We start from the raw sequence: 26,255 nt of genomic DNA, 5'->3' as shown, positions 1-26,255 counted from the left end.
TTTCATTGAACCAGGGTTCATCCCCACTTGATTTTCATGGTCGAGTGGGGAATATGCTGGGCCAGATTGTGTTTGAGTATGGTTTTGCTGCTGATGGTCCACAATGTCTCACAGATGCCCAGTCTTGCATTGCTGGATCCATTAAAAGGTTATGCCATGTTACACAGTGTAAGTGTTGCATACCATCAAAGGAGTTATTCTGAATGTGAAGGTGGGACCTCACCTTCACCAGACTGTGTAGTGGTCAATGATACTATCACAGAAAGATGCCTCTGTTACAGGCAGCTTAGTGAGGATGAGGTCAAATATATTTTTTTTCCCTTTTGTTGATTCCCTAACCATCTGCTGCAAACCCAGTTCAGCAGCTATGTCCTTTAGGACTCAACCAGTTTGCTGAAGAGTCGCTTTCGGTGATGAACATTAAAGTCACAGAATCTTGACACTGCAGATAGAGGCTGTCCGGCCCATCGGGTCTGTACCTTCCCTCCAAACAGCATCCCACCCAGACCTACCACCTCTCCCTCCCCTCTTCCCCATAACTCCGTAATTACCATGGCTAATCCGCTTAGCTTACATATCTTTGCACACTACGCAGCAACTTGGCATGTCTAACCAGCTAACCTGGACTACGAGAGGAAACAGGAGCACCCAGAGAAAACCCACACAGACATGGGGAGAAAGTGCAAACTACAGACAGTTGTCCAAGGGTGGGATTGAAGCTGGATTCCTGGTGCTGAGAGGCAGCAGTGCTAACCGCTGAGAGGCAGCAGTGCTAACCACCGAGCCACTATTCTGCCCACCCAGTCTTCCACTCAGAATATATTCAGTGCCTTTGCCACTCTTTTCTAACTGGTACTGATTCATCAGCCAAGATGGGTGGGGGCACACGATAATCAGCAGGAGGTTTGAGAGGTCCAGAGTCAACACTAAGTTAAGCTCCCTCCCAACTCTGTAACTGCCACCTCTGCTAGATCTGTCCTTGAGATCTATGATCTGGGATCCTACCCAGGTATGGCAATGGTATTGTCTGGGGGGACATCGTGTGCAAAGTATGATTCCAAGAGTATGATTCTGTCAGGCTGTTGCTTGATTGGTCTGAGACATCTCTCTCAACTTTAACACTAGCTCTCAGATATTGGTAAGGAGAACTTTGCACTGTTGACATGTCTGAGATTGAGTTGTTGTTTCCGGTGTGTTGGTCAATGCCAGATGGCCCATTCAGTTTCATTTTTTAAGGCTTTTTACCAGTTGATATAACCAAGTGTTTCATTTGACCATTTCAGAAGGCATTTAAGAGCCATATTGCTGTGGGTCTGGAGTCATATCTACGTCAGACTAAATAAGGAAAGCAGATTTCCTTTCCTAAAGGACATCAGTGAACCAGATGGGTTTTTTTTCTGTCAATCAACAATGGCTTCACAGTCATCATTAGACTTTTAATTACAGCTTTTTATTGAATTCAAATTTCACCACCTTCCATGCATTCACATCTGGATGTCTGGATTACTAGTCCAATGGTAATACCAGTACCCCTTTGCCTCTCTCCAATATTACTACAGCTCCCCATCGTTTTCAAAATTATTTGGCCCACTAGTCCTCAACGCTACTCACCCTCCATGGCCAATTAAACCCTCCATCCCATCGCCATAGCTACTCACCCTGTATTCATCATCAGACGCCATCTGGAGATGACAAAAAACTAACAATTTAATGCAGCTCTTATTCCTACATTTTGATAGTGATCAAAAGCTCTCCTTATTAGATCTCATTTGAAGCTTTGAAACATTTTTATTAAAATAATTCTATTTGAACTCCACATTAAAGATAGCTAATCCTTTAATAGTCTATTTAAACTATGAACTCAAAACCTTCTGAGAGATATTTTTCGCTTTTGAAACTCAGCTAAGCATTCAAAACGACAATGATAACCCTTGGGGAAATGTCATCAAAGAGCTACTGAAAATACACAATGAGCTACTACTTTTTTGTCAAACTTGTGCTTGTCAATCAAAGCAACTCAGCAGTTTTCTTTGTTTCAGTGACAGGAGCATTTAAAAACCTTCAAATCACGACAGTGGTACAGACCCTTCAAGAGGGTTTGTATCTACTTAATCAATTTGTGACCCTCCAATTGTGGGCTAAGGCCCGTTTTTACCTTTACAACAGTCTGTTTGAACTCAGCACTGAGTTCAAATGGCCTTGCTGAGGCTTGGTTTGAATGGGCTTTTCCAGAGAATGACTGCCCATCAGCAATTTGACTTGGGAATCAACCGCACGAGGAATTCCGCTCGCTGTGCTAACTCCAACGCCGATCGCCTCAAAGAGACAAGCGCGAGCACGTCGAGGGGGAGAGCGACTAGGCTTGCGCATGCGCAACATAACACACTGGGTGAGGGTGCGGGAGCTGGTGGCGCGCGCAGTGATGGGTTCGCAGGTTTCAGCTCGAGCTGGTCGGGGCCGCCTGAGGAAAGAACGGTCTTTGGATGCTGAGAGCAGTGAGGATTTACTGGGCGATGACAGACAGGAGGACATTGCGCGGTTCCCTTATGTAGAGTTTACTGGCAAGGACAGTGTCACCTGTCCGACCTGCCAAGGCACCGGCCGCATTCCGAAAGGTAACAAACGGCTTGCGCTTTAACAGGCACTGAAGTAGCGTTCGCGTCTCCTGAACTCCACAGAGCTGCTTTTCAGGGCCTGGAGGATCTGCCCCGCCCCGGGGCAGCTTTGAAACGCAACACGTTCCGTGCCAGAGCATATCCGTTGTTGTTCCTGGAAGGCGCGTTAACTACATGTGGCAATGCTGCTGATGTTTTTGTTCATCTTTAAAGTGGGTTGGCTGTGTCTCAGTTGCTGTCGGGGCGTCGAGAGCTCAATATGCCCCCAAAATAATCTGTTGACAGCCTAGTGCTATGTTGTGCCTGTGGACGTACTACTTTCTCGATGCGATGCTAAACAGGACTTTCTATCCCTTTGGGTGGATATGAAGCATGTAATCGTTTAATTATTGCTGTTGGACTTTGTCTCTCGAAGTTATATGACTGCACCTAAATGTACTTTAGCTTGGAATTTTGACGTTACTTTATCTCCCTATTTGATTTTTATCACACTTGTTTGTGCAGCCAAGTCTTTTGACTTGAGACTTCCCTGAGTCCATCTGCATGCATTTTAAGTGTTCTGGACCTGGGGTTATTTCCCCTAGCAATCTGTTTATACACTTGTACTTTTAGGGATTACCCCAGCCCACCCATGCCTCACTGCACTAATATTGTTAATCTCCTTCCTGTCCAATTCAACTTTCCTCACTGCCTGCTGGTGTCTCCCAGAGAAAGCAACTCATCTCTATCTCATTAACTCCTCCCAAACTTGTCACTTGTGGACAAAGTATTTGCCAGTACACTAATTGTGGATAGCTGCATTAATATTTCCCCTGGCATTTTCTTCCTCTCGTCTCACTGTTTCATTCAAAATCTTTATCACCCTGTCATGTAAAACTGCTGTTAAGGTTTCTGTACTGTGTGGCAAATCTTAGTAATTCCAATATCCATTGCACCTTGTATTTGCTGTCCAAGTGTCTCTCTCCATGCCTTCATTCAGGATGTAATGGTGCTGACTAGGTCTGCACTTATTGCCCATCTGGATAAGGTAACTGGGATTGTCAAGTTCCCAAATATGCGCTCACCTTGACCTGCTGTCTCATGGTCTTGCTCAACCCATTATACTAGTCACTAGTAAGGCCATCTTTGGCCTTCTATCAGTCTCTACGTTTTGCTTTGTTCTCAAACCCTACTTCTCCCTGTATCTGAAATAAACAATGGTCCTAATTCGATCAATTTCACAATTGACAGGTCCAGCCTTCAAGCCTATTTGTGAAAAACATTTTTGCAGCTACTGATTTACTCAACTGCACGGTTATTTCCTTTTTGCCCTAGTTTCATCAAATCTTTCAATCTGGTCTGTTCTGACTTCTATTCCTTTAAATCACTAAGGGTCACAGACTTTGCAACTTTCCCAATCTATACAAGGTGCAATTCTTTTCTCAGGCTTAGTGCCTGACTTTGGTTTGAGATTGCAAGACCTTTATTTGCCATTTTATCAAATAAGCATGCTTAAATTTAGCTTTGTGTATTGATAACCCTAGCTGGTCAACCAGCTCACCAGCTTCTGACAACTGAGGGGGAAATAAGTTTGGTCTGTCCCTCAAACATTCTCATACTCCAAGTGGCTCCCAGGTAGCTGAACAAAAGAGGCAGGAGGCCTTTAGACTATGAAATGGTGACTAGTTACAACAATCAACCACTCTTTGCTGGCCAACTCGCAACTTATGCAAAGCCCCATGGGCCCCAGCTCATCTGCAGCTAGACTTTTTTCCCCACTGCTTCAACCAACATGTTGAAGAATACATATGCAGTTTGTGACTTGATTTTACTCCCTGTATAATACCAAATCAATCCTTCAATGAGAAGGAATCCACTAGAATTAGAGACATTGGTACAGAACTAAGCTAGAGGTCCAACTTCCAATTGGAAGTTGTAGTTTGAGGTCAAGTGTTTTTGGTCTCCTATCCTCTTTGTAAGGGGAGCTGTAATTCCTTTCTTTCAAACACAATGTAAAATATTTCCACTTGTTTGAAAGGTGGCCTGAGAAAGTTGGGTGAAAATTAAATGGGAGCAGGGGTTTAAGTGAGCAAAGGGTAGGTCTTGCCAAAATGGGTTGGGTGATTTAAAAATGCAGAGATGTGGAAACTGGCTTTATTTGATGGAATAAAGCACAGGTTTAACTGTTCCAAGTTAACTTTATTAATCTGATCAATGCTTCAGGGAGTTCATGAGTTGGGGTTCTCAAGTGTCAATCACTTTAAGGTCTGTGGAAAGTACAGAAGGCAAGTAAGTTGAGCTTTGAATACCCCCTTGCATGTTTTGATTTTTTTTGTCTGTCTCTGGAAACCACTCTTTCTAGGTAAATGTCTAGAGTTCATTTGTCAGTAGTCATATTTGCTGACACCATACTGAAATGCATTGTTTCTTGGAACATTATGACCAGTGAATTGACACTGAAACCCAGAGATTCCATTTAGTGCAAGTACTTTGGTCTGGTCAGGTCCAATGTTGTCTTGATTGAACAGCAGATGCTACCAACTGTCCACTTCGACAGAAAGGTAATTCTAGAACAGGAAAGAGAGAATTGTGGTGGCTTCAGGTTAATGCATTTAAAAAATCCCTTCAATTCTCTTTCCCCATCTGCCCCCCCACTTCCTCAGCCAATTTGGGCTTAAGCAGGGCTTGGATTGGAACACCAGGCAGTTAGGACTGGTCACTTATTGCCAGCATAAACTGTCAATGGCCACATTCCCTGTCAAATCACCAGAGTACTCGTGCCAATTCTGTTGTCTCCTGCAGTCACATCTTTCAGCACTCCTCTTGTGTTTCTAATAATCAATCCATTTAGTCCACGGAGCAATTGCAGCAATGCCATTTCCAGATGAATGTGTGGAAATTGTCCCAACTCTGAGGTGTGTTGACAATTGAGCCCCACTGTTCTACAAGTCATAAATGTGTAATTACCCAACTAAAGCACCGAGATGACCAGTTGACCGACTGCTATTCAGGACAAATTCTTACCTTTTTTAACCTAACAGGAAAATACCCCACCCAAGTCAATTTGTTCTTTTAAACAAAAAAATCACTAACCTGAGCTGTGAAATGCCCATCAATCATGATTAAATGGCAGTGGACTCGATAGGCCAAATGGTTAAGGATCTAGACTTTTCTAAGGAGTGGGGTGAGGAACTTCTCTCTGTTCTCTGACTGACTACATTCTGTCATAATTGCTAAAACTCAATCTTCAGTTCAATAGTTGTGGGTAGATCTAGGTGGGTGAAAGGCAAGGTAAATTGCCACAGTCCTTTTTTAGGACCATAGGGCAGTGCTCTCATTAGAACTGCCTGATGAGTTTTAACCTGAGGGTCATCATCCTTCAGGTCAGGGGCAAAGTTGAGAAGGTGAAACTTTCTTGGAGCCCTCAGATGGTATGGCAAATGAGCCTATGCAGAGTGGCACAAACTGCATTTCAAGACATCTGTTGAGTCAATAATTTCACTCTTGTTGGATGAGTAGCATCCTCAAGTAACTGAAGAGTGCATGGAATTGGAGCGTGGCTTGTGATGTGCTTTGCAACTGGTTACATGATGAGACTCTTTGCAGTGGGGTTACTGGGTGAGTAGGTGATGGGATCAAATGAGTGTTCCCAGGGCTTAGTGCTGAGCCTCCTCACTTCAGTAATTGTTCTCATGAATTGAGAGCTGTGTGGTCCAGTTATCCAATAAGATGGAGAGCAGTAACAACACGGGCAGGAGGATATAGAGGGGACTGATTGTCGTTTTGGATTTCTTATTTTTGCCTATGCGAAGTTGCCCTTCAATTGAAGGGTAATTCTGTCATTTCAGAGCAGTTAGTGGCTACACTACTATTGGTCTGGAATTGTATGTAGGCAAGACCCAAGTAAAGATGACTGCTTTTCCTCACTAAAGAATGTTAGTGAACCAAGTGCATTTTTAAATATTCACTGAATTGAATTTTTGTTTCGCCAGTGGTCATGTTCCCTGAGCACTAGCCTGGGTCTTGGGACTCCAGGTCAGTGATTAGTACCACCACCTTGCCATGTAAAACTGACAAATGGAAACCCCATGCAGGGAAGTTTTGAGAACCAGAACTCTTGCAGCACAGAAGGAGGTCCTTTATTCCACTGTCCCTGCTGATTGTCAGGAGAATCATTCACCTAGTGCCCCTTCTCTCTGTAACCCTGTGTTCTTTTTTCAGATAATCCAATTCCCTTAACCTTTTTTGAGCCTGCCTCCACCTTGCATTCAGTGTCTTTCAGACTCTAACTTATGTCGTTTCTCCTCATGTCAGCCTTTTTAAAAAGCCAATCACTTTGAATTTATGCCCTCTGGTTTTTGATCCTGTCAGTGGGAACAATTTTTCTCTAAACTCTCCAGGCCACCCATGATTTTTGAACACCAAATCCCTTTTCAACCTGTTCTTCAAGGAGAACAGTCCAGCCTCTTCAATCTGTAACTGAAGTTCCTCACCCTAGAACCATTCTCTTGAATCTTTTCTGCACCCGTTCTAATGCCTTTTTTATTCTGCGTGTGGAGCCTAAAATCTAAACACTACTTGGGTTGGGGTCAAATCCACATTCTGTACAGTCAATTCTGCTATAACACGTAGTTCTGTTCTTGTGCAATCTCATGTTAGTAGAAAATCATATAAAAGCAGCACTTATTAAACTAATTGGGTCGTAATTGTATTATAACTGATACATACTTTAAAACTTTGCTTTAAAAAGTGTCCCCAATTCAAATGATAAAGTGAATTTTGTTAATGAAATGCACGTTATAGCAGAATGTACAAGTATTTCATCGCTTCCTTGCTCTTGCATTCCATGTCCCTGTTGATAAAACTCAGGATGCTGATGCTTTAATCCTGCTGTCAAACTATCCTGCTTTATTCTCTTTCAATCTCTCATACACCAGGTTTTCCTGCTTCTGCATCCTGTTTAGAATGACATGCTTCATTTTATACTGTTTCGCTGTATTTCCCTGACAAATGCTCACTTCACCCATCTGTCCTCTTGAAGTTCTGCACTATCCTCCTTGCCTTTTGGAGTACTTGCCTAAAGAATAATTTGGTTTATTTCCCTTATTAGCTGCAATACACATCTCCTAAATTCTGTTTGCTTCTCTTGCTTTTATAACTTTTTTTCTCTCTTGAAGTGTCTAAATCCAGCCTGATTCTAAGCTGTATTGTCCAGCTGACATCTGCCAAATTGTTTTTCTGCTTCATCTTCACCTCCAGCACTTCCATTATTAAGGGAGCTTTGTTTGTCCTTCCATCCCCTTTTTGTTCTTGTTTGAATATGCATTGACTGTGCCATGAATTCTTGCTAAAGGTTCCATTCTAGTCTTGCCTGTCATCCTCTGATTGTAATCAGGACAGATCCATCCTTGTCCATTTTGAAGCTTTTTCTTCACTCATTGTTATTGTGGATTGCTTCTTGTCCTATTCTACTGCATCCAAGGTTTTTTGAGGCAATAGTCACAGATCCCATTCTCAAACCAATCCAACAGTGTTGCCTTTCTTTATGGACTGGAAACTCCCACTGTAGAAAATTTCTCTGAACACACTTTAGGAGTTCTTCTCACTGGCCTCCACTGTTATCCCAGTATATGCTTAGATAATTAGTGAGGGGAGTGGGTTGGAGACACAAAAATGCAGTTCAGGATTCACAGGTCAGCTGTGTGGTAGAGAAGATTCAACTCCGCTGAATGGCCTGCTTCTCCTTCACTGTATGGTCTGATGTCAGTAATGAGCGCTGTATCGCAACCCCAGCAGATGCACTGTTGGTAAATGAGTTTTTAAAAATACCTGGCCACATGGAAGCAGACCTGCAATGTAATGTGGCTTACCGCTTGCTCCTTGTTGATCCTTTTCCCTTCTCTCTCACCAGCCATCAGTGAGGGTGTGTAGCCTGGAAGTTAATATAAAAACTACTAAAATAGTTGCAAGTGATGTGAACAGGATGCAGGTTACACCAATCAGAAGATGAATGTGATGTGCTCATCAAAGTAGTTATGTATTTCGTTCAGCAGCTTGTAGGCAAAATTTAGGTATTTATCCATGTCTTTGAACAAAAGACTTGCAAGGAAGTGCAATGGAATTGGGTTGCTTGGAACCTAATCATTTGTGCAGCAAAAGGGTTGAAGATCCATTCTTAGTGTTGCAGTAACTTCAAGATACAGATGTGATCAGTTGGTAGAAAAGTGGATGTAGGGAATGTCTAATTAGCCATGATCCTATCGACTGGCAGAGCAGACTCGATGGCTTACTCCTGTTCTTATTTCTTATGCTTGTTTACTCGTAGTGCTGGAAACAAGTTTGCCCAGATAACCAGTCTACTGGTTAGCTGTCCAAGTTAAAATATAACTGGAGCAAATGATTCTGGTATTTAAAGTGTTTTCAAAATGCTCAATGCACATGAAGAAATTCTCTCCTTAAACTAAAATTTGAAGTGGTGCAACTAGCAACAGTTGAGCTTTCAATGTTTCCTCTCCCCACCAAGTGAACAAAGATCAAGAATAACTTTGTATCACAATCTAGTCAACTGCAACAAGCCCCCACGTGCACTAATTGTCCTGATGAAGGGCTTTTGCCCGAAACATCGATTTTTACTGCTCCTCGGATGCTGCCTGAACTGCTGTGCTCTTCCAGCACCACTAATCCAGAATCTGGTTTCCAGCATCTGCAGTCATTGTTTTTACCTATTAGATTAGATTCCCTACTATTAGATTTTAGATTAGATTCCCTACAGTGTGAAAACAGGCCCTTTGGCCCAACCAGTCCACACCGACCCTCTGAAGAGTAACCCGCCCAGCCCCATTTCCACTCTGACTAATGTACCTAACACTCTGGGCAATTTAGCATGGTCAATTCACCTGACCTGCACATCTTTGGACTGTGGGAGGAAACCGGAGCACCCGGAGGAAACCCACGCAGACACGGGGAGAATGTGCAAACTCCACACAGACGGTGGTCCGAGGCTAGAATCAAACCTGGGACCCTGGTGCTGTGAGGCAACAGTGCTAACCACTGAGCCACCGTGCTGCCCCTAGGCTAACTAGGTTCTAAAAAACTTAGGAGAGTAGGGTACCAGCTCTTCAAGACCCTTGCAGGCTACACGCCCCTTCTGTCACAAACAGGCTTCCTTTATACAAAGTTTACAAAAACACTGCATGTTCTTAATTAGACAGACAACATTGAGAAGACAGTAATTCATAAGGAAGAGAAGTTAGTTGACAGGTCTGTGTGCGCTTAACTGATCACTCCTACAGGCCCTTAGCTATCCATCAGGTGGGAGAAGCAAACTCAGCTAAGTCTGGTGTCTGTTGGTGAGAAGTTCCTATCATGAAGTATCAGTCTGAACTAACTGGGAGGTCATAAGGTAACCTTTCAGAGCTTGCATATTCAGATATCATTGTTTTACAAAATGGCTTCTTAGCGAGGAGAGCAGACTTTGACCATAAAATAGCTTTCTGACAGATTGTCAGAATCTCTTCAGTGTTAGCTTAAAAATTCTTCTAAACCTAGGAGCAGACTCATTTTTATCTTAAGAACAGAATGATTCTGTACCTGAGGCTGAAACATTACCATAGGGGGTTGTATATTAAATGATTCATCAGTCTCGAATTAAACATGCTTTTCAGGGTTGTCAGATTCTTAAGACACATGATCTGACTAGTTAGAATTCACAATGGGGCAGTAAGAACAGCAATTAAGTTAAAGCTTCATCAATATTACCTTTTACAGAGTTTGCATATCATCAGTGATGGCTACTCCAAATCAAATCTCCAAAATGCAATTAAATTCAATCCATAGCAAGTAAGAATAAAGAGCTAACTTTCTACTGGCTTTGGCTGTCTCAGCACTAAAATGCTCGTTCTTGCTCTCGCCAGATGTTTTAATCTTCTGCATAACCTGGGTTTCCCTCTTTTCTTTGTGGCCTGACTCCTCCCTGCCTGTCAGCTTATTTTCTACTCTGCAGCAAATGTGTTCTATAATTCAGTGTTACATTTTTAGACTGTTTTTAAGGACAAGTTTTAAGGCTATAGACTTTCTCTCTCAGACACGAGTTCTTGTCTTCTCTGGAAGAGCAGTTTCTTCATGAACTATATAGTCACTTTACAGGGAGGAGCATCCCGTTAAGGCAGTATACTTGTTGATTGTAACAGTCACCCAATCAATATGTATCAATAGCTATCCCTTTACTGTGATACAATGAATGTTCTTAACCTTTGTTAACTGGATTCATACAATGGATACTTTCCCCTTGTTAGCTGACCTTGCGTACTGAATGCTTCCAATATTGTTTAAATGGCTCTACATAATGACTGCTTTTTTCACCTTGTTGATCCATTACCCTTGCCTTCAGCACCCCATTGTTAACTAAGTTCTTATCTGATTGGAGTCCTGCTCTGTTGAACCTTTTTCACAAAACTCGGAACTTAACTCTCCCTACCTGCTTATACCCTATACACATTCTCTGGCTGACTTGGCTTATTGCTCATTTTGTTTTTTGAGGTCAGGTTTTTAAATAAAAATTAATAATGTTAACATCTAACTGAAATGTGCTCATACAGCCTTGGCAAGAGAACTCTTGTGATCTGATCGTGCATCACTTCTTCCTGTGGTAAATTTTTATTTGCATATTACAGTAATTGTACTGCTACTGTGAAATCCAGAATACAAGAGTATAAATGCACAAAATAAGTTTCTTAAAAATGCAACTTGTCCTTGTGTGGCATCTCTTGATTTTTAGAAATTTTCCAAGCCACTTTGCCAGAAACACAAAATGGTATGTCGAACAGAGATGACTAAATAGCTTTGTGTAGGGTCTGTTTCCAGCAACAGCATTTCTGCAAGCAGCCATTTATCGTATCTACTTTTAAACTGTTGAGACTGCTTGGGCTTGTCTATTTTTTTTTTAGTAAGTAATTAACCTTTTAACCAAGCTTTTTTAATACTTTTAAACATAGCCCCTCCTCTACTTGGAGGGGCCATAAATGGGCCTTGTATTGGCAAATAAGCCTATTCAGGTAACTGACCTTTTACAGCAGGAAAACCATTTAGAAGCAGTCACAGCTATCTTAAAAGCTAAGTAATTATGAGTAAGGATAATTTAGGACTTGGCAAGATGGTACTAAATTGGGAGAGGCAAATTTATGTCTGTATCAGGTAGGAGAGTTGATTGGGAGGAGCTGTTATTGGGCAAGTCTACATTTAATGAGAGGGTACCTGGTCAGGTCCACGCCCCCCTACGACCCACCCTCCCATCCTGGCACTTTCCCCTGCCACCGCAGGAACTGTAAAACCTGCGCCCACACCTCCTCCCTCACCTCTATCCAAGGCCCCAAAGGAGCTTTCCACATCCATCAAAGTTTTACCTGCACATCCACTAATATCATCTATTGTATCCGTTGCTCCCGATGCGGTCTCCTCTACATTGGGGAGACTGGGCGCCTCCTAGCAGAGCGCTTTAGGGAACATCTCCGAGACACCCGCACCAATCAACCAAATCGCCCAGTGGCTCAACATTTCACCTCCCCCTCCCACTCTGCCGAGGATATGGAGGTGCTGGGCCTCCTCCGCCGCTCCCTCACCACCAGACGCCTGGAGGAAGAACGCCTCATCTTCCGCCTCGGAACACTTCAACCCCAGGGCGTCAATGTGGATTTCAACAGTTTCCTCATTTCCCCTTCCCCCACCTCATCCTAGCTTCTAACCTCCAGCAACTCAATCCCCTGACTTGTCCGACCTGCCCAGCTCCTTTTCCACCTATCCACTCCACCCTCTCCTCCCTGACCTATCACCTTCATCTCCTTCCCCACTGACCTATTGTACTCTATGCCACTCTCTCCCCACCCCCACCCTCCTCTAGCTTATCTCTCCACGCTTCAGGCTCTCTGCCTTTATTCCTGATGAAGGGCTTTTGCCCGAAACGTCGATTTTGCCTGTCCTCGGATGCTGCCTGAATTGCTGTGCTCTTCCAGCACCACTGATCCAGAATACATTTAATGAGAGCCTATGGTAGGTTTTAAATTCCTACTGATCAGAGTTAGGAGGTGAGGAAGGACAAGGATAGCAAGGTATGGTACCCTTTGATACTGAGGGAGGTTGTAGATTTTTTTTTTTTTTAAGTAAATGGAAGCACATATAAAGTTTAGGAACTAAAATTAACTAGGGCCCATGAGGAATATAATGTAGAAAGAAATTTCACAGGAAATTAGAGCAAGGAGGGGCCACGAAATATCCTCAAGTAGGATAAAGGAGAATTCCAAGGTATTCCATGCATCTTCAAAACAAGAGGATAACTAGGGAGAAGGTAGGACTAATCAAGGATAAAGGAGGGAACTTATGCCTGGAGGCAGGGGATGTGGTTGAGATTCTAAATGACACTTTACCCTTCTCCTGAGTGAATAGAGGCAGTGAGATTAGCATGCCCCCACCCTATATGTTAGGGCATTTTGAGGAAGTGGCTTTTCTACTCTGAAAGAGTATTTAAGGTCGAGAAGCCCCCACTGCCTGATGGTATCTACCCAGGTTATTGAGAGCAGCAAGAGGAGATTGCCGGGGTCTTGATCAAAATCCTTGTTAACCACTGAAGAGGACCCAGAGGACTGGCGAGTTGCTAATGTTCTTTTCAAGAAGGGAAATAGGGATAATCCAAGAAATTGTGTAGAGTGGTGAGTCTTGTGTCAGTGCTTTTGGAGAGAATTCTTGGATAGTATTTGTGCTTTTAAAAGCACTGCCTAATGAGGGACAGTCAGCATTACTTTGTGCAGGGTAGGTCATGTCTTTCTAACTTTAAGGTGACTTGAGGGTAGAGCAGTGGATGTTCTCTACGTGGATTTTAGTAAGGCTGTCAACAAAGTCCCTCATGGGAGGCTAATCCAGAAGATTCAGATGCATGGGATCTGTGGTGACTTGGATTCAGAATTAGCTTGCCCATAAAAGGCAAAGGGTAGTGGTGGAAGTGCTTTTGTGGCTTGAGGTCCATGACTCTTTGTATTTCCCAGGGCTGCATACTGGGAGCTCTGTTTTGAGATATAGCAACGACTTTGAAATTGTAGATGGGTGGGTTAATAAGATTTCAGACTATAAAGATTGGAGTTGTGGATAGTGTAGACAATTGTCAAAGGACACAGCAGGAGAGAGATCAGTTGTGGATATGGGTGGAGAAATGGCAGGTGGCATTTAATCTGGGTAAGTGTGAGGTGCCGCACTTTGGGAGGAATGTTCAGGAAAAGTGCATGGTTAATGGCAGGACCCCGAACAGCACTGGACAGGGGGATCTTGGGGTTCAAGTCCATAGCTCCCTGCAAATGGCCACTGGTAGAGGGGGTGGTAAAGGAGACATATGACATGCTTGTCTTTTTTGGTCAGAGAACTGAATACAAGAGTCGATGTCATGTTGCAGCTTTATAAAACTTTGGTTAGGCTACACTTAGAGTATAGTGTTCAGTTCTGGTTGCCACATTACAGGAAGGATGTGGAGGCTTTGGAGAGGGTGCAGAAGAGGCTTACCAGGATGCTGCCTGAATTAGAGGGTATGAGCTCTTGAGAGGCTGGGAAAACTCTGGTTGTTTTCTTTGGAGCAGTAGAAGCTGAGGGGAGACTTTAAGTCTATAAAACTGAGGTGCATAGTGTGGATGATCAGAATCTTGCCCAACTTGAGTTGAAATGCCTAATACTAGAGGCCATACATTTTAATGGGGGAGGGGGTGTGGTGGCAGACTGGAACATATTGCTAGGGGTAGTGATGGAGGCAGATATGATGGGGTTAGAGTACAACATCATGGGCTGAAGGACCCATTCCTGTGTTGTACTGTTCTATGTTCACTTGATTTGGCAGAAAAGAGATACTAATCTCCTGATCAACTGAGGGAGCCACTTCACCTGGGAGCTGATTTTTGGGGTATCCCACCTGGAACTTCCCCTCATCTGGTTGTAATATGACTAATCTGACATTTACTGTAGTTATATTTACAGGAAAACAGCCAAGACTTGGTGCTTTTCTTTAATGCACCAGCTTAGTCATTTTTAATCACTGTTTCTGAAGTCAAGTTAGACCCAATGTTTAGTAGTCAACACCATAGGTCTCTACAGTGCAGCTGGGGAAATATGTGACTCACTGACTACCTTCTGCCTCGATCCTCTCCTCTTCCTAATTTCTCCAAATGTCAAATGCTTGTTCTTGGCTTCTCTTAACCTCCCTAAGTAAGACTATCTATTTGCTGTGGCTTCTAGATTGCTGTTTTTCTCCTCCTTGAGCATGTGATGTACTTTCTGCTCACTTCCTTATTTCTCTTCTCCCCCCCCCCCCCCCCCCCCCCCCCCACCACCACCATCACCTCATTCTGAATACTGCATTCCCTTTCTTGGCCCTTACGCAAACTTCGATCGTTGCTTTTTGTCTGTACTGCCTGTATCTCCAAAACCAGCTACAACTGATGCAACAGCTTCCTGTCTCTGTTGCCTCCTGATATGACTTAGGGCAACTAATCATTGTGACTTTTTCTGATTATTTTATCTTGATCACTGGAAAAGGATGCTAAGATTCCAGAAGATGGTGCAGGTTCATATACACAGGTTGGGTGCTGCCCTGAGGCCCCTCCTATGACCTATGAAGGAGGAGGCTCACTGGAGCTCATAAATGGAAACTACAGTGCACACAGACCCATGTAGTGCATGTGATATACAGTTTTGGGGTGGGGGGGTCAGGAGGGTGAAATGCTGGTAAATGGGAATAGGTGTCTCTTCCTCTGTCTTCCCCCACCCCATGGAGACTCATGGTATTCCAGCATTAACCAGTTATTTACAATGGGTTGGCACAAGGGTCTGTTTGCCAGCCTGGCCTAACTGTTGTCTCCCCTCGCCATTGCCTCAACCTTTTGTGCAGCTACTGCTTTTGGGTCACCCCTTGTTGAATACCTTAATCTGTACAAATTTTCCATCTGCTGGTTCTCCTCTTTCACCTTGGGTTTTTTTTGTATCCTTTTTTTTTGTGTGAAGGAGAGATCTGACTGTATTGACCCTGCCTGGTTTTTTTTTCAATGTTTTGTTGTACTTTTGTGGATTCCAGCATTCTCTCAATTGTAGGCTGACTGACCTATGTATTCTTGCTTTCTGTTGTCTTTTTCTTTGAGTAGTGTTATCTTGAATGGGGTGATCAATATCTGAGCTGATCAGGGCTAGCACAGATTTGTCCAGAGCAAGTAATGTTTAACAACTGAGATACAAGCATTGAGGGTAATTGACAACTTGTTAAGGTGTGGAGCCATAATGAATGTTGGAGACTGAGTGCTTGAAGCAAAACTTTTAAATGATAAGTGATTAAACGTTCAAGTGGTCCACAAGATGGAGAAAGCTGGGCTGTGCAATGTAGTTTTGGATTGACCAAAGACCCAGTACAGGTCTGATGGGTCAACCAAATAATAACTCCAAATTCTAATAAGCAAACCAGAAGTTTAATATCCCATTGTCAGGTGTGGCTCAATTGGTAACATCCTAACCACTGGAGTCAGTGGGTCTAAATCCCAAGGTTCAACAGGGCCTGAGTTTATTTTATATACATCTCATTCAGATTTATTTTATACTGCTGTACAGGAAGACAAATTGATGGCCTATTTGTCTACTTGGTAGAATATTAAAGATCCCACAGCATTTTTTTGTGGAACAATGAGTTCCCCCTGGTTGTCCTGGCAATGTTCCTCCAACAATATCACTAGGATTATCCGGCTGTAATCATACTGCTGTTGAGGGAGGAGTTGTTGGTGCATATAAATCAGCAAATGTATTCCCTACACTCAACTAAAATGTCTTGCTATACAAAGCACGATGCAAGAGGTTTTCATCTCGGCTCCTGAGCTGCATTGTGTGGCTACTCCTGTTGATCTAGTTTTTTAATCTACTTGGAGCAGGTGAGATTTGCATTTTATATGCTTTCCTCTTTTGTAGGAGCCTTCAAGCTTTCCAACTTTGCTTACGCTTGGCTAATAAAGTTGATAATTTAAAACAAAAACATAGCTTAACAACTTTACTCACTCACTCCTAAAATTGCATTTTTCAGTAGGCTGATAAGTGGCTGAGTAATGGACTTTGAGAACTTCCTTCTGCACTGGAAGGCAGGCAGGTGGGGGGGGGGGGGGGGGGCAAGATATCTTATTTTTCAGGACTGGTTTGAAGTAAATGTCTACCACCTTCCATAAACTTGACTTTTTTTTAAAAATCAGAAGTCCCAGTTAACTTGGCCTTGAAGGTATTTTAGGACCATATTAATAGTGCAACTTGTTTTCATAACCCAAGTTTGTGTTGCTGCCTTAATTGCTTTGGCACTTGAAGTATGCAGCATTAAATCGAAATCTAATTAGTCAGTAACTCCAACATTTAAAGGGAATCCCTATCCAATACTTAAGTTTCTTTTTTGCCAACTTTCCATAACAGCTGTTTTTGAGATGCTACATTTCAGCTCATTACACATACTCCCCAACTTATGCCAGAGTTTGGAATCTTATTCTTCTCCAGTGCATGTATAACATCCTAAACCCCTGAAGTGAAATTGCAGCCATGGTGGGTTCACTACAAAGCAGAACTAAGTAATGGAAAAAGCAACTTTTTAAGTTGGATCCATAGCAACCCAGCTCGAGTCTTATGAGCTGTTTGTTTTCATCTGAAATATTTGCTAAAACACTTAATCTGAGTGAGTATAAAGTGCAATTGGGTTAACTATATTGATCTAATCCACCTAAGAAAAAATACAGATTTAACATCCTTCTTCTCCCTAACCAGGGCATACTGGTTGGAGGGGGCTGAATAACATTTGGGTATGTAGTCATTGCAAGACAAAGGCAAAAGTCCAGCTAATAGTGGTTTAACTGGTGTCATGAGCAGCTGTTACTTGGTATGTAGGGCTAGTCGGTCTGTTACCTTCAGCCTTTGCCCTTTTAGGCTGAACCAGTCTGATCACCTGTTTCTGCTGTGCGTCATTGGGAGCACAACAGGAGGGAGGGTGCTGCTGGGGAAGCTGCTGCTAGGAATAGGATTTCCCCTCTGTCTGGGCTGCATGGCACCCTCTAAGATGGGTGCAGGGTGAATAGAGATTGAGGAGGCCAAGGGAGAACCTTACAGATCACTGATCCTGTTGTGGCATGATAAATGACATTTGAGTAATCCATTTGGCTGAAAGTGAGTGTGCTGTGAAATTTGGCTCATTGAAGTGTGCCTTGATACTGAAAAGATTGGGAGTCACTGAGCGAATGAACTTTTTTTGCATAACTGCAGTACCATGACACATTGGAGTTGTTGACTAACCATGGGTATCTCTGCCTTGCATGTTGATAGCTAGGTGAAGGTCTGAAGTTACCAGTTCCTCCTTATATGCTACACTTATGATCTCAAATTCCTTGTACTCCAGGTCCTTAAACTGAAACCACTGCCCACCCACTTACCATTTAAGACTCGTACACTGACAGTGTCCACTGTCAAATTTCTAGTTTCTTGATCACACCTTTGTTGATGCTGCACTTTTATTTTGAGCAGCATTTCTGGTTTTCTCTACTCTGCATAACTGCTATCAACAAATTAATTAATCAGTCATTAAATGTACAATTTAGTTTGCGACGACTGACTCCTCAAAGGAATTTGACAATCCAAGATTTGGAAAAATGTATTTGTGGAGTTTTAACTCTTTTAAAATTCATCAGTACCAGATGATTGATCTACATGGATTTGATGGCCTTGGACATGGGAAAGGCCATCTGAAGATGAAAGATAATTAAAAACCAGCAGATTGTACAGTGACTGCTTGTTATTTCAAGTAGAAGCCTTGCTGAGTGTCATTGAGTTCTTGCTGTGTGGTCTCTTTTTTTTTTTTCTGCACTACATTTGACCACTAAGATGGTCTGTCTTCTGGCACATTCTATCTATCGCTCTCGCCTTTTTGTTCCATGCTAGATACGATAATGGAGAAATTGTTGCAGGGTGGAGAATTATTGAAAGCATACTTAATCATTTCACCTGCTAACAAACCTTTCTCTTTCCTGAAGTTTTCCCCCATGCGTTGAGGTGTAGGATGGCATCTATTCTGATTTTTGCAAAACAGAATCTGTACCATACAGGAGGAGGCTATTGGAATACACACCAGCTCTTCAAAGTGTATCCCACGCAGACCCAGGCTCCACCTTACCCCAGTAACCCTGCTTTTACCTTGGTTAATCCGCCTCGCCAGCACATGTTTTGGACTGAGGAAACTGAAGTATCTGGCAGAAACCTGTGCAGTCAATGCTGGCATTGAACCCAGGTCCCTAATGTTGCCTCACAGTGCTGCTAACCACTGAGCCACTGTGCTGTTATGCGTGGGATGAAAAAGCGAATGAGTTTTCTTGTTGTGCAGCAAATTCTTTTGCATAATACCATAAATAGAAACTCTAGTAGGCCATTCAACCCCTTTAGCCTGCCCTGACATTTGATAGGATCGTGCCTAGTTTGACATTCCTCGTCCACTTTGCATTTTCGCTGTTACCCCTTTGTCCCCCACTGATAAAGGATCAATCTCCACTTTTTTTTAAATACACATAAGGACTCTGCAACCCCCCCACCCAAATATCTCTCCATTGGCAAGAACTTAAAGATTCAACTATTCCATGAAATTTGAGCCTCATTCCTGATGAAGGGTTTTTGCCCGAAATGTCAGTTATCCTCCTCGGATGCTGCCTGACCTGCTATGCTTTTTCAAGCACCACACTGTGCTCTAATCTCCCTGTTCCATGAAATTCCTCTTCCTCTTTAGTCTTAAACTGGTTCCCCATAATTGAGACTTTCCCATCAGGTCAAACGTTATCCTTTCTGTATTTACCCTGTCCAGTTTCTTTCAGATTGGTATGTTTGAGATCACCACCACCTCCTTCAAAACTCCAGTGTGTAGAGTCCCAACCTATTTAACCTTTGCTCGTTCGACAATTCCTCCATAGCAGGAATCATCCCAGTGAACCTTTTCAACTGCCTCCAATGAAACAAAGGGATGAGAATTGTTCATACTCAAGATGTGGCCTCACCAGCACCTTCTACAGTTGCAGTAAGACTTTCCTAAATTTGTACTCCACCCCTTGAAATAAGGGCCAACATTTCATTAACCTTCTAGATTACCTCCTGCATCTGTGTGCTCGCTTCCTGCAGTTTTTATCCATTTAAATAATTTCAAAATGAACAATTTAACATTGTCCATTTTGCTCATTTTAATCTATCAGCATATCTTTGTAAACTGTATCCCATTTGCAACATGCCTCTCCTACTTTTTGTCTGCAATTTGGCTGCTGTACATTCACATTCTTCCTCAAAGTTACTAATATGCCATGAACAGCTGTGGTCCCAGCACTGATCCCTGTGAAACCCCACTGGTAATGAGTTGTCAATCTAGAAAAAAAGCCCCTCTTTATCCCCACTCACTGTTTCCTGCCCACGAGCCAATTCTCTCTCCATGCCAATATACTACCTCCAACACCATGAGCTCTTAGCTATGACTTAACCTTTTGTGAGGTACTTCTCAAATGCCTTGTAGTCCAATGCAACACATCTACTGCCTCCACTCTAGTTGAGACTTCCTCAAATACTTAAAATTAGTCAGACGCAGTTTCCCTTTCATGAAGCTATACTGATTGCTTCCTTGGTTTTTTCCTTTTCCAAATGTTCTGCTGTTAATTCATTAACTCTAACCTCTTTTAATTGGCCTATACTTACTCACTTTTTGCTTCCCTCCCTTCCTTTTTGGAATAGAGATGTCATGTTAGCAGTTTTCTGATCCTCTACTACTTCTCCAGAATACAAACACTTTAGTGAAACCACAACCAATGCATTCACCATCTCGAGATCCTTTTGGATGCAAGCCATGAGGGCCAAAGGATTTATCTGCCTTTTTTTTTAAGCTTTTTTTTTAGTATTGGACAAACTACTCTTGTGACAAGTACTTAATTCTCTTCTTCCCCCCCCCCCCCCGCAATATTCTTATAGAAATGTTCAAAGCATCTTCCACTTAAGGATTTAAATTATCTAACTCTTGTCACTTCCTTATTCCACATAACCCAAGGTTTTGTCTCTTCCAATCCAGATGAGATCCTGGCCACGAGTCTATAGTTTCCTGTACCACAGTGCTATTTGCTCCATTCTCCCTACAGCCTCTAGCTTTCATCCACCAAGCACAAACCTCAAATCTATTAGACAAGTTCAAAGGCTGAGGCTCCTTCAGCACTACCTCCTGGATCTCTACCTGTCAAATTCTTAGTCTCTCCCTCCTATCCCTGACCACTGACCAAATTTGAGGTGGTTAATCTAAAGAGTATGACCATCTCCTGAAAGTGTCCAGGTAACTTTTTTTATTCTCTTCCCCCCCCCCCCCCCTCCCTGATGTGTCATCGTATTTGAAACTCAGATTCTGATTCAGAATTGGCTGCTTGAACTCCAGCTCAACAGTTGCTACAAATGTGCTTCCTCTCAACCACAGTGGGGTGCACTGGCTCCCACAATGCAGCTACAATATTGCCTGGCTCTGCATCTTTGTATAGTTTTTGTTTTGCATTTGGTACCGGTCTTGTTTTCAAATCTGTAAAATACTTTACTTTTTTTAACCTGAAAACAATAGTTAAATTCTCTATCAGCCAGTGAACATAAGGGTTTCCTGTGATGTCCGTGTTTTTGTGTGAGCTCTAATCTTGGGCTTCAATTTATCCTGTTAAAATTGAGCCAAAAAAGCACTTCGATGTATCAAATCCTTGTGCTGCTCCAAAGTAATACTTTGACTGTGCCTCACTCCAAATATGATCTCTTTCCTGATCATGCCAAGCTTACTGAGTATACTTGAATCGGTAATGTTTTGTTTTCTTCAACCCAAGGCATCATTCCAGTTTTTCTGGAAGATTCATATCAAGGTTTCTACAGTCTGCTCTGCTAGAGTATCCTCTGCAAACTAAACTATAGATTGCCCATCCCCAAAATAAATCTCTTTATGGTTGGTTGATAACCTCTTATTTAGAGTATTAAATTTTTTGCAAACAGATGAACTGTAGGTTATTTCCTTCACCCCCTTTGTGTTTTGCAGGGCTGGTCAATGAATTGGTGGCCCTGATCCCATACAGTGACCAGAGGCTGCAGCCGCAAAGAACGTAAGTCTTGAGAGGATTGATTAACTTTTATAGTTGTCTAGAATTGATCAATCTTGTTTCAACACTAAATATTTACTGTGTCTAACAATTGTGTGGGCAGTAGCATGGCTGATATTTCACTGGACTATTAATCCAGAGCCCTAGCTTAATGTTCTGGGGGCATAGTTTGAATCTCACCATGGCAGATGGTGAAATCTGAGTTTAAATTGCTTTTTTTTAAAAATACAAACCTAATAGCAACTCTTTTCATGTTATAAAGACTGATTTGATCCTCTAATGCTCTATTTTTGGGCAAAGGACACCTGTTATCCTTGCTCTGACCTGTGACTTCAGACCCAGAGCAATGTGGTTGACCCCGAGCTGCCCTTCAGCCCATTGGGAATGGGCAATAAATGCTGGCCTAGCCAATGGTGCCCATTTCATGTATGAGTGAAAACCTTTGAACCAATGAATTCCAATGTTATAAATAAAACTGTGGATGCTGCTGCACTTAATGTTGTGATGCTTGAATTTAGGGGAGGCAATGATCTAGTAGCATTATCACTAGACTAATCCAGGAACCAGGTTCAAATTCTGCCATGGCAGTTGGTGGCATTTGAATTTGACCATGAATTTTTAATTTTTTTTTATTTTTGGGAATCAAATGGGTTTTCCAAACGTACTTTCCTTTTTAAGGAAGGAAACTGCTATCCTTACCTGGTCTGGGATCCATGTGTCTCCAGACCTACCACAACATGGTTGACACTTAAACCCTCCTCTGGGTGGTTAAGGGGCAATAAGTGCTGCCTGGCCAGCAATGCCCTCATTCTGTGAATTTCTTCTTAAAAGATTCCCCTTTTTAGTCCTGAAGTGACTAAACTGAAATGGTTAGTATTTTGATTCTCATTTTGCACTCTTAGAAACAACACTAAAGCTTGCAATGGGTGTAGAATGTGAAATGGTTTTTCAATGAGAACTTGAGCATTGAATGATTCTTCTCTGCAACATTTGATACATGCATCCCGTGACTACAGTTAATGCCATGTCAGGGGTGGGTATGAATAATGATTAAGTGTAAAACTTTATTCTCAACAGCCCCATGATAGAATGATATCCTCAGGTGCTTTTGGAGACAAAAGTACTGCCTGAGTACAAGAGAGGTTGAGGCTGAAACTTTGGCTTGGGTCCCCACCAAGAGTTGTGGTGGTGTCTGTCAGAGTCAGAGATGTACAGCATGGAAACAGACCCTTCGGTCCAACCCGTCCATGCCGACCAGATATCTCAACCCAATCCAGTCCCACCTGCCAGCACCTGGCCCATATCCCTCCAAACCCTTCCTCTTCATATACCCATCCAAATGCCTTTTAAATGTTGCAATTGTACTAGCCTCCACCACATCCTCTGGTAGCACATTCCATACACGTACCACCCTCTGCGTGAAAAGGTTGCCCCTTGGGTCTCTTTTATATCTTTCCCCTCTCACCCTAAACCTATGTCCTCTAGTTCTGGACTCCCTGACCCCAGGGAAAAGACTTTGTCTATTTATCCTGTCCATGCCCCTCAAAATTTTGTAAACCTCTATAAGGTCACCCTTCAGCCTCTGATGCTCCAGGGAAAACAGCACCAGCCTGTTCTGCTCAGATCCTCCAACCTTGGCAACATCCTTGTAGAGCTTTTCTGAACCCTTTCAAGTTTCACAATATCTTTCTGATAAGAAGGAGACCAGAATTGCCGACAATATTCCAACAGTGGCCTAACCAATGTCCTGTACAGCCACAACCAGTCCTCCCAACTCCTGTACTCGATACTGACCAATAAAGGAAAGCATACCAAACGCCACTTTCACCATCGTATCTACCTGCGACTCCACTTTCAAGGAGCTATGAACCTGTACTCCAAGGTCTCTTTGTTCAGCAACACTCCCTAGGACCTTCCCATTAAGTGTATAAGTCCTGCTAAAATTTGCTTTCCCAAAAATGCAGCACCTCACATTTGAATTAAACTCCATCTGCCACTTCTCAGCCCATTGGCCCATCTGGTCCAGATCCTGTTGTAATCTGAGGTAACCCTCTTCGCTGTCCACTACACCTCCAATTTTGGTGTCATTTGCAAACTTACTAACTGTTCCTCTTATGCTCACATTCAAATCATTTATGTAAATGACGAAAAGTAGTGGACCCAGCACCGATCCTTGTGGCACTCCACTGGTCACAGGCCTCCAGTCTGAAAAACAACCCTCCCACCACCACCCTCTGTCTTCTACCTTTTGAGCCAGTTCTGTATCTAAATGATTAGTTCTCCCTGTATTCCATGAGCTCTAACCTTGCTAATCTAAAATTTTTGGGGAAATAACTATTTGGTGTTTGCTGAGGAGCAGCCCTGGTCCTCCTGAGAGGAGTCTTATTCCATCATTGCAACAAGTTAAATCTTTTTGGATTATAACCTTTTTTTCTTTTTAAAAATAAATGCTAGTTTAAATTGCATCTAAAGCAAATGTAACCACCATTTGAACAGTCTTCTGCCTGTTCTTTTACTACCTATAAAAGATATAGGAACAGAATTAAATCATCCATGTTGTCAAGTCTGTTCCAGTGTTTGCAAAAGACACTAACCAGGATTTGAGTTGGGATGGTGAGATTCTGGAACATGTTAAAACCTCCTTAACAAGTATGAAGGTTCATCAATCCCCAGGGCCAGATGAGATGTATCCCAGGTTGCTATGTAGGAGATATTTAGTATTTCTTTCACTACAAGTGAAGTGTCCGATGACTAGAGGGTAACTAATGTGCTTCCTTTCTTCAAGAAGGGCAGCACAGACAGACTAACTGGTCTGTAATTACCCTAACCACTGACATGCCAGGTACTATTGGAAAGGTTGTAGATTAATTAGTGCTTGGCTAGGGATTGAACCAGGATAATTGGTGTGTGTTTGTTAGAGGGTGATTCTCCCTAACTAATTGATTTCTTTTTGAAAAGAAGACTAAATATATTGAAGGGAGTGCAGTTGATATAGTTTACATGAACTTCAGTTAGGTTTTGACAAGGTCCCACATGGAAGGCTGGTCCAACAGGTAAGAGCCGACTGAGTCTAGGACAGGTTGCCACAGAGTCCAACATTAGCTTGCAAATAGGCAATGAGTGGGTTGTTTTTGTGATTGGAACTCTGGTACCAGTAGTGTACCAGGGGAATCAGCGCTGGAACCCTTGGTATTATGTATATTAACAATATCGATGTGAAAGTAGTATGTCATAGACGTACAGCATGGAACCAGATCCTTCAGTCCAACTCTTCCATGCTGACCAGATGTCCTAAATTAACCTAATCTCATTCATCTGCATTTGGCCCATATCCCCTCAACCCTTCCTATTCATGTACCCATCGAGATGCCTTTAAGTGTTGTGATTGTACCAGCCTCCACCACTTCCTCTGGCAGTTTGTTCCATGCACTCACCACCCTATGTGAAAGAGTTACCCTTCAGGGCTGTTTTTTAAATCTTTTCCCTTTACCTTAAACCTATCTCTCTTGTTCTGGACTCCCCCAACCCAGGAAAAGACCTTGGCTGTTCACCCTTTCCACACCCCTCATAATTTTATAAACTTCTATAAAGTCAGTCCTCAGTCTCTGACACTCCAGGGAAAATAGTCCCAGCCTATTCAGACTTTCCCTATAGCTCAAACCCTCCAACCCTGGCAAAATCTTTTGTAAACTTTTTCTGAACCCTTTCAAGTTTTATAACATCCTTCCTATTGCAGGGAGACCAGAATTGCATGCAATATTCCAAAAGTGGTCTCTCCAATGTCCTGTACAGCTGCAACATGACCTCACAACTGCTGTACTCACATGCAGTGACCAACAAAGGCAAGCATACAAAATGCCTTCACTATCCTATCCATCTGGAATGCCACCTTCAAGGAACTATGAATCTGCACTCTAAGGTCTTTGTTCAGGCACACTCCCTGGGACCTTACCATTAAGTGTAAAGTTCTGTGATTTGTCTTTCCAACACCTCAATTTACCTAAATTAAATGCCATTTGCTGCCACTCAGTGCATTGACCTATCTGATCAAAATCCTGTTGTACTCTGAGGTAACATTCTTTGCTGTCCACTACACGTCCAATTTTGGTGTCCTCTGCAAACTTGCTATACCTCCTATGTTCACATCCAAATCGTTGATATCAATGACAAAAAGCAATGGACCCAGTACTGATCCTTGTGGTACACCACTGGTCACAGGCCTTCAGTCTGAAAACCAACCCTCCACCGCCACACTGTCTCCTACCTTCAAACCAGTTCTGTATCCAAATGGCTAGTTCTCTCTGTATTCCCTGTGATCTAACCATGCTAATTTGTCTACCATAAGGAACCTTGTAAAATTAGTAAGTTTGCAGGTGAGACAAATTGGTGAGGAGGATGGTCTGAGGCTGCAGTGATATTGACCAGCTGGTAAATTTGAGCAGAACAATGGCAGATGGAATCTAATCCTGACAAGTTGGCATTTTGGGAGGTCTAA

General features: G+C 42.6%; 1 protein-coding gene across 1 annotated transcript in view; it reads left to right on the top strand.

Annotated features, from left to right (window-relative positions):
* The first annotated feature begins 2,407 nt into the window (after nucleotides 1-2,407).
* LOC122543370 (transmembrane protein 106C-like) overlaps nucleotides 2,408-26,255 on the top strand; it is a 58,757-nt gene continuing 34,909 nt past the window's right edge. The window contains exons 1-2 of the mRNA XM_043682016.2: nucleotides 2,408-2,615; nucleotides 21,700-21,763. Coding sequence (XP_043537951.2) covers nucleotides 2,423-2,615; nucleotides 21,700-21,763 — 257 coding nt within the window. The 5' untranslated portion in view covers nucleotides 2,408-2,422. The remainder of the gene's footprint in view (nucleotides 2,616-21,699; nucleotides 21,764-26,255) is intronic.

This window comes from Chiloscyllium plagiosum, unplaced genomic scaffold (assembly GCF_037043375.1).
Source record: "Chiloscyllium plagiosum isolate Xiang-an unplaced genomic scaffold, Cpla_swu_hap1 HiC_scaffold_53X, whole genome shotgun sequence".
Lineage (NCBI taxonomy): Eukaryota > Metazoa > Chordata > Chondrichthyes > Orectolobiformes > Hemiscylliidae > Chiloscyllium > Chiloscyllium plagiosum.
This window is presented reverse-complemented; position numbering and strand designations above follow the sequence as displayed.